Source organism: Pundamilia nyererei, unplaced genomic scaffold (genome assembly GCF_000239375.1).
Source record: "Pundamilia nyererei isolate P.nyererei 1_Seehausen unplaced genomic scaffold, PunNye1.0 scaffold01642, whole genome shotgun sequence".
In the NCBI taxonomy this organism is placed as follows: Eukaryota; Metazoa; Chordata; class Actinopteri; order Cichliformes; family Cichlidae; genus Pundamilia; species Pundamilia nyererei.
Window position 1 is genome coordinate 1 of NW_005189043.1, and position 9,481 is coordinate 9,481.

Below are 9,481 nucleotides of genomic sequence, written 5' to 3' on the forward strand. Positions count from 1 at the left end.
CAGACCTTCTGAGGGTACTTCACGTAATCTTGGTAACCGGCTACGGGGGATCCAGGTTTCAAGCTTGGCCATGATCCTATTTTTCAGGTCAGTTCCTCTCGCACTCAACGATCCTTCTCCTATCGCACTTGGGGCTATGTACCCAATCTCAGGTGGGGGTGATGATATCTCCGCCCTGACCTGGCGTCCTGACCTGGCGTCCTGACTCCTCCTTGCCGTAGCATTTGTGTTGCCCTCTTTTTGCTCCACACATGAATCCAGTTCTCCTCCTACAGCTGTTTCTAGTTGTTTCATCCAAACAGCAAATTTCTCAATGTCATTTATTCTGAAGAATGTTTTTTCTATATATTTGGACTTTCACAGGGGGATTCAGTGGCCCATTAGGTTCTATCGTTGATGTTTCTCATCTATCTATCTACACATTTATATATGTATACATGTGTATATATATGTGTGTGTGTGTATATGACTAATCTGACTAATGTAGTTTCTCTGGAATCAGTAATCCTGGAATCCGGGAGCTTCCAACAGAGCTTGGTCAGCTCTCCAGTCTGTGGCAGCTGGACATCGAAGACCTCAACATTACTAATGTTCCACACGAAATAAGAAAAGAAGGTATTTCCACCTGCATTTTCTGTTCAATGACTGTGCCTAATCGAGGGGTTTGTATGTGCCGGCTTCTTTTTTTTGGTTTTTTGTTTATAGTCTGTTGTTCATAACATTTATATTGGTTCTTACCTCATCATATATTGCCTTACAAACACATGCAAGGAGTAAAAATTCAAAATTACTTTTTTTAAAAATGTACATGAACAATTAAAAAAGTTAGCATAAGTTCTAAGCATTGCATTTAAAAGTAAATTGAAGTGTGCTGGGTTTGTTGCCATCTGTTATTTCCTGTCATTGTGAGATGTGATCATATTCTCTAACGCTGGTATCGCAGGTCCTGCATCGGTCCTGGCTTTCCTCCGGGCACAGCTTCGAAAAGCAGAGCGTTGTAAACTGTTAAAGATGCTGGTGATTGGTCCACCACGGCAGGGCAAGTCAGCCCTCCTCGAGGCTCTGCAGACTGGCAAAGCCTCCCCCTTCACCCCAGCAGAATGTAGCATCTCCACCTCTGTCTGGGAGCTGGATAAACCTAGTGGAGGCAAGAACAAAGTGAGGGAAACAGACATTACGTAGTATTTATGCACGCACACACAGATATTTCTATTAATCATTTTATGACCCTTATATGGTCTAAATTTTAGAGATAAAAAAATCTACACATTGCACTGTGGTCAGTGCACTGTGGTCAGTGCACTGCAACTACTCGATTACGCTCTTAAGCAAGGACAAACATCTCTCCACTCAAAGTCAGTTTGCATCTTTGTGGAGAAGGATTCATGCTGTGCTATGATTAGCTTAAACACTACCATGAAAGAAAATCATTTCTGACATGACAAGAAATTCTTTGGACTGTTAAACCAAAGGGGTTGGGGTGGGTACAAAAATACATCATCACCTATTCTCAAATTCAGTTCATGCTTTAAAGTTGACCTAGCTCTCATTTTGCTGCCCACAGAAAGACTCTGTGATTTTCAATGTGTGGGACATTGGTGGTCAGGCCAGCATGTCCACAGTGAACCAGTGTTTCTTTACTGATAAGGCTTTGTATGTGGTCATCTGGAACCTTGCAATGGGAGAGGAAGCTGTGGCCAACCTGCAGACATGGCTGCTCAACATAGAGGTAATTTTTTTCTTTATTGCAATAGTGAGAGATATGACAATTCACACAGGATGTTTAGGCTGGAGGCGCATGAGGGAGATTTGTGTAAAAGTGTGGATGTCATAGAGCAGCAATATGTAGGAACATGTGTAATCTCTGCTGAGCATGGCGTGGAAGTCCAGAGGTCGAAATTAGATACCCCTCCGAGGGTAGCTGAGAATAACCAGACTAAGATTCTGTGGGACTTGCAGATCCAGATGGGCAAACTGGTGATGGCTAACCAACCAGACATAGTAGTAGTGGTGGACAAGCAGAGGAAGAAGGGTGTAGTAATAGATATAATAGCTATACCACGTGATAGCAACAGCAGGAAGAAGGAACATAAGGGCTGAGAGAGGAGCTCGAGAAGATGTAGAGGTGAAGGCAACCGTGGTAGTCGGCACACTCAGGGCCGTGACCTCCTAACTGGGCAAGTGGATCCCCTGGTGAGATCCTCCCCATTTTTATTTTCTAAAAGACTCAAGTCGTTGGGTATAAGAACCTGATGAGCTTTCTGTAATAAAAATATGTGTGTGGTAAGAGTGAGTGGAAGGTGTTCCGGTTTAAAGACACTGAATTTTGTTCTTTGACTAAATAAACGAGCCACATGGCAGTCGTGTTAATGGAAAGAATGTTGCTTCCATCACTTCTGAAATTGTCGTTTGAAGGATAGTCTCTAATTAGGCTTCCTGGATTTTTTCTGTTTGTTTTTTTGACCACAGTGAAATGTTTTCCAAGTTCTTTGTCTTTTGAGTTTTAGCTATAAAAAAGAAGAACAGAAACTTTACTCCAGACAGACGTCAGTCAATGCAAGTCTGTCAGACTAGTGACCCCAGCAACAGCAGAGCTGCGTATGGTGTGTTGATTCCAGGTTTAGTTAGAGTCCAAGATCTTTAACAAATGTATGTGGCTTGGTGCATGAATTGATCTTATATAATAAACTGACATCTACCATGAAAAAAATCCAGTAGTAGTGATTATTGATATTAAACTAATAGAATAGATACACCTGTGACACATCGGTATTCATTCTCTGTTTTACAAATCAAATCTTCAGGTTATTTTGTCATTTTTATGCTGTCAGTTATTATGTCTTTGCTTGTGTGCTGTATGCTACAGGCTCGGGCCCCTAACTCTGCAGTGATTGTAGTGGGAACACATCTGGATCTTATTGATACCAAGTTTCGTACGGAGAGACTGGCGACACTGAGGGCTTACGTTTTGGCTCTGTGTCGATCCCCATCAGGGACTCGAGCTGCTGGTTACCCTGATATCACCTACAAACACTTGCAGTAAGTACACATTTAACTTTTCTATTGCTTATTAACATTCGACTTCCATGCCAATATTGTTTTTGCTCTGTTTACTTCGTGCAAATTACAGACCATCTTACAGATCATCTCTTTTCGGAGTATTTATTCTTTTGTGTGTTTGTATACGCGTGCGTGCTTTTCTTGGTTTTCAGTGAAGTGTCCTGTAAAACTCTGGAGGGATTTGATGGTCTAAAGATGCTGATCTACCAAGTGGTTCTCTCCATGAAAGATAACAGCAGCTTAGCCTGTGGTGGCAAACTGCTAGGCAGACTGGTAAGCAAGCTAATGGTAAATGGCCTGTATTTATATAGCGCTTTACACATCCAGTCATCCACCCATTCACACACTGGTGATGGCAGCTACATTGTAGCCACAGCCACCCTGGGGCGCACTGACAGAGGCGAGGCTGCCGGACACTGGCGCCACCGGGCCCTCTGACCACCACCAGTAGGCAACGGGTGAAGTGTCTCGCCCAAGGACACAACAACTGAGACTGTCCAAGCCGGGGCTCGAACCGGCAACCTTCCGATTACAAGACGAACTCCCAACTCTTGAGCCACGATCGATTATAATCATGTACATGCAGAGACAGTGTTGCACTTTGACCCTTCAGAAATAGTGTTTGCTTTCTGTATAAATGTATAAAGTGTTTTTAAGAGTTATTTTAAATGACCTAGCAGTGGGAGACTGATATAGTAATCTTTATAACCATGTGTTTTGTCAGAAGTTTTAATTATTTATTCACTTATAATAAACATATTATCTCCCAACCTTAAGCGCAAGTTCTTGTGAGTGCGATAACCGGTGAAGGAAGTCACCTAGAATTTTCAAATTGATACCATCGTTGTGTCTACTAGGAGACTGAGGGGGTAGCACAGGTGGTGCCAGTATTGTATAAACACAGGCCTCTGTATAAACTTTTTATGACAAGTGATAGCATAGGGTTCTTATTTTACTTGAAAGCAAAGTAAATTTGTACCACTGTTGTCTCCTCCAGATTCCCAGAAGCTACCTGGCACTCCAGGAAATAGTCATAGCCGAGAAGGAGAGGCGACATTCTGAAGGAGAGGTCCAGTACCTAACTGATGCACAGCTAAATGACATCATTGAACAAAACCCAGGAAGTGACATCAGAGATTACGAAGACCTGCAGACTGGTATTATGACAGCAAGCATTTGAAATGTGGAAATCATTTATGAAAATTCATACATTTACATTCTTTATTTGGGACATTTTTCCATGTAATGTGATGAGCCAATACAGAGTCACCAGTCAGTGAGTCAGGAAGGTGTCTCCTTCAAAGCCATGGAATAAAGTCAGCCAACAACAGTGAACATAACAGCTGTGTACATTACCATATCAATGTTTTTGGTAACATCTGCTAACATTAAGTTGCCACTTAAAGAGATTCCAAAGAAGTACTCCGTTTTAATGTACAAAACAAAGCCTTATATGTTCTTCTGTGTGCATAAAACTAGAGATAATCCAGTTTATTTACATGGACACTTTGCTGCCACAACATTGGAAACAACTTTATTTATTTGTTTATTGAACCTTTTGACAAATGTAAAAAATAGATTAAATATTTTTGCGCATATGAGTTTAAATTTGTATCATATTTGTTACCGCCAGCATTTGTTACAATTGATTTCTTGTTTTAAGGAGCAGAAAAATGACAATGATCATGTAGAGGTCTCAAAAACTTGTATCAAACATGATACACATACAGGATTATGCATTTAAGAAGTGTCTATGAGGCCTTTGCTTTTAGAGCAAACCTCAAGAATCAATTAGCTCCTCAGTCCTCGAGTTCATTTTCACTGCTTTGTTGGTTTAAGAAAAATATGATTGTTTGGAACTTGTAACTTAGAAACTATGATCCTTAAGTGTGGTGTATGTTGTCAACATATAGAAGTACTGTATAAAGCTGTGAAATGTCACATTTGACCTTTTCAAGGACCGTACGTTATTCAGAAAGTCAAAGTGAGAATAATGCTATGCATAGATGCACAGAAACAGTTTCTGACTGCCATTGTTTGAACATATTGTACATATTTGTACATATTGGGATGTAGGGAAGACTAAATGGAGATTCTTATTATACGTAGATTTTATTTGATATTTTTTACCTTGGTCAAACTTTCATTAATTCTACTGCCTTTGCTTTCATTGGCAACATTTAGGAAACTCAGTTCTATTTGGTTTTATTTATATCGTGCCAAATCACAACAGCAGTTGTCTCACTGTGCTTTATATGGTTACATAAAGACAACAATGCAGAGAAAATCCCCAACACTTGAGGACAAAGGACAGAGTTTGAATTTCTTTTAAAGCCTGATGCTCAAAAGCCTGTTTTATTTGTTCTCATCAGTCGTCCGCCTGGGCCTTACTTAGAATGTCTCAGACTTTTTATCTGATTTAGTGCTCAGCTAAGATGCTTTTAAGGTGATTTTAACATCCATGAACATACTAAAATGTTCCGTTTCTATCTCAATGTCAGAACAAGATCTAGAACGTGATTAAAGTGGGTGGATTGTGAGTCTTTACCAGTAGGCAATACAGAGCTTAGATGGAGCCGATGGGTGAGGGGATTAGCTCAGTACAACTACCTGGAAACCTTCCAGGTGTCTTCCCTGCCTCTGCAGATAGAACAGCCACACCTGTTAACAGCAGCTCCCCTCTAGATCAGTGCACTTAGTAACTAATTGGGTTCAATTTAGTGGTTTGGAAAACGGAGCCCCAAGGGTCTAATACTTTCAAACAGCTGGAGTAACCTGTGAGAGCTGCTCATAATAATGTAGATTTTCATGTTTTTACCCTTACTGTTAAAGTGTGCTCAACTCTTTGGCTGATTAATAAGCTGGAGTGGAAGATTGCTGCCCCTTGTGCTCACTTCTGTGTGTTGGTGGTCTGGGAGCAGACACAGTGTCTATGGGGATGTGGTTTGGGGGTGTTAATGATACTGGTTCACTATAAATATCACATTCAAGCTTGCATCCCAATATAATGTGACATTTGACCTCTAATCTTATTTTTACATTTCACATCTGCCTCCTTTCAAGTTGACTCAACAGGTCTTTAAAGAAAGTCTTAAAGGGAGATTTAATGAGCTGCCTAGTTCGTTAGAGATACACTGTAGTATAACGTTATAGAGCAGTCTAGGCAGAGGTTTCCACTCTAAATGCTGCTTATTTGTGAAGCATCACCACATCGATGTGTTATTTCTTCATTGTTTCTTTCTTTTTCTCCTTTCTTCCCGACAACCAGCGATCGGTTTCTTGATAGAAACTGGAACCTTGCTCCACTTTCCTGACACCAGCCATGGGCTTTGCACTCTCTACTTCCTATGTCCCGTGTGGCTGTCGGAATGCTTGGAGAGGATCGTACACCTCAAATCCTCTCGATATATAGCAAGAAATGGAGTGATCCAAACTGAAGACCTCAGGGTGAGACTTGCCTTTCTGTTGTTTTGTGTGTTGAAACTGGTGTTTTGAAGTCATATCTATTGTGGTATCTGTTGTGCAGATGCTTTTGGTAGGAACAGGGTTCACACAGCAGACAGAGGAACAGTATTTCCAATTTCTGGCCAAGTTTGAGATTGCCCTGCCTGTGGCCAACAACAGGTAAGTTCTTCTGTCTCTCTTTGCAGTAGTTACTCATTACAGGTCCTAAACAGCTCTGAGGAAACATTCTCAAATGGGCAGCAGGAGGATTGTATGATATACAACTTAAAATGATTATCCTCCTAGGACCTGCGTCCACATATGTGGACATCGGATTTTGGGTTGCCTAGACCAAAACACTAAATTTCGCTCTACAAGGGCCTGATATCCACTTACGAGGACGTCATACTACCACTGTCGTATCGTAATTTAAAGCTATTGTCCTCTTATGTGGATCTCATTTTTCTTCAAAACAAAAATCAGGTTAAGAAAAATCACATAATTCTTTGTTTTTACATTCATCAGGTTGCAATCAGAGAAATTAGAAAAGCTGCCATGAAGGAGTTCAGGTCTCAGGAGGTTAAAGGAAGATAAAGCAACTTGTGATGTGATTGACAAGTTGCTCCTCTATGAGAGTGCAGTGTGTCTCAGTACATTCTCATACACCGGGAATATTTGTTTTCCTTTTGACCTCTTACAGCTATCTGCTGCCCCATCTACTTCCCCCTAAGCCAGCCCTGGACATTCATGGCTTCCGCCAGCAGACCCACAACACCCTCAAACGCCTTTTCAAGATGAGCTTCGTTCCTGCTGGATTTTGGGAGCGTTTCATTGCCAGGATGCTTATAAGCCTCCAAGAAATGGACATGCAGGTAGTTTCTCTTCATTCTCCAATTTTAATTGAGAGTTTTTCACTTTCGTGGCCTAAAATGTTGCATCTATGCAGTCATTTGAAAGCAAAATAAAAAGCACCAGGAGCCGGCACAGCAGGAATTCTGTGATCTACAGCTTTACCGGATCACAACAGAGGAGCCGCTGTAGCACCTTTAGAGTCCGACGCAGCCAGACTATCTACTGGAAGGAAGGACTTCTCGTCACTTTCGATGGAGGTTACCTCAGGTAAGAGCTGGAGCCAGAAGATATGGTCATTCAAATATTCATTAGACAAATAATTAAGACGTACATGGTGGGAATTTTAAGGGCGTCGACCTTTTGCTGTAGTTTCTGAAATGATTCATTTGTAAACTCGGAAGTTCAAAGACAAATGTTTTATCAAATTTCTTTAACAATTACTGATATTACAGTCGTCTCTATTATCATGCTTCTGTGTTATTGTCAATGTTCAGTGTTTTTTTATTATTGTTATTTATAGCTGAGATTGTGTTCATATGTATCACAGTACGTCTGAGTGCTTTTAATAATCAAAGCAAGTGGAAAATAAGACAACACGCTGAAGGGATGTAAACATTTTCTGTTTAAAGAAACTCTGAAATGTGAGCCACTACTTTCATAAACATTGGCCTAAAATGGAGAATGTGCAAAGGACAAATATTCCAGCTTTGATGCTGATTTTGAGCAGTGACACATGGAAAAGCCAGCGCCTCGTCTTCTCTGCTATTTGAATATCCTTTGAGTTGATGCAGATACTTGTTTATGTCTGTGCAGTGTGGAGTCATCGGATGTTAACTGGAAGAGGAAGAAGAGTGGAGGCATAAAAATTATCTGTCAGTCAGAGACCAGGGATTTCTCTGCTATGGCGTTCATCACAGACCATGTCAACTCTCTGATAGAGCAGTGGTTCCCAGGTCAGTACACTACGTGCTTTTTTGCAGTACCCTAGCAGAGCATCAGCTCACAGTATGTGAATCCCCTGTATCAAGCTGTACCTGGTAGCATTGAAAATACCCACTGAAAAAGGTCTGGGAGGTCTGGATTCACTTGGCTCGCTTGGGCACAGCCTGAGGAAATGATATGAATCCGCTTCCCTGTAGGCCCACCACTTGGGAAGGGCGGGGGCAGACATTAGGGTTGGGTATATTGTATGCTGGGTGGCAGACAAAGTTGAGGGTGGGGGTATGTTAACCATGCTCTAAGCTAATGGAGAAGGAATCTGAGCTAATATAGGAGGTGGAGCAATGCCACCTGGATACAGTTCAACTTTCTTTCACAGATATAGTATCATAGTAGACTGCTGTGGATCCAGTGTTAGTTGGGATACATCAAAGTGTGACTGGGTACATGAATGTTATAAAAGGGGTTTAGGTGGAGAATAAATGTGCTGTATGAATGTATGTGATGGGTGAATGAGACGTGCTGTACGAGTTCTTTTATTTGCTTTTATCCAGGGGTCTTCAACCTGAAGTCAGTTATGGTAAATGGACTGTTTTTTAGAGAGCTTTACTACTCTATTTGAGCACTCAGCTTTACACAACTTGGCTCATTCACTCATTCACACCCACTCATGAAACCTGAGTCTTCTAGTCTACATGTCGAAGTGTCTTTGGGCAAGACAGCAAAGTTGCCTTTGATGCATACATCGGGGTGTCAGTTATGTTAGTCATCGAGCAGTCTATCAATTATTCCATAGATTAATCAAGTAATTGGATAAGAAACACTTTTGCCTTTTTCCGTCTATCCATCCATTCTCTTCCATTTATCCTTCTCATGGTCGCCGAGGGGCTGGAACCTTTCCCAGCTACCATAAGGCAAGAGACCCTGCACAGGTCGCCAGTCTAACACATACAGGGAGTGCAGAATTATTAGGCAAGTTGTATCTTTGAGGAATAATGTTATTATTGAACAACAACCATGTTCTCAATGAACCCAAAAAACTCATTAATATCAAAGCTGAATGTTTCTGGAAGTAGTTTTTAGTTTGAGCTATTTTAGGGGGATATCTGTGTGTGCAGGTGACTATTACTGTGCAGAATTATTAGGCAACTTAACAAAAAACAAATATATACCCATTTCAATGATT

The 9,481-nt window shown here is 41.1% G+C and overlaps 1 protein-coding gene across 1 annotated transcript; it reads left to right on the forward strand.

Annotated features, from left to right (window-relative positions):
- Positions 1–502: 502 nt before the first annotated feature.
- On the forward strand, positions 503–8,309 carry LOC102206470 (leucine-rich repeat serine/threonine-protein kinase 1-like; the record flags this gene model as incomplete). Its single annotated transcript, XM_005755482.1, has 11 exons — positions 503–615; positions 944–1,158; positions 1,565–1,729; positions 2,867–3,039; positions 3,213–3,333; positions 4,058–4,217; positions 6,329–6,507; positions 6,587–6,684; positions 7,205–7,376; positions 7,451–7,623; positions 8,170–8,309. Coding segments are annotated over 11 exons (1,709 nt in total), but the record flags the coding sequence as incomplete, so codon positions are not given.
- Between the last annotated feature and the right edge of the window lie 1,172 nt (positions 8,310–9,481).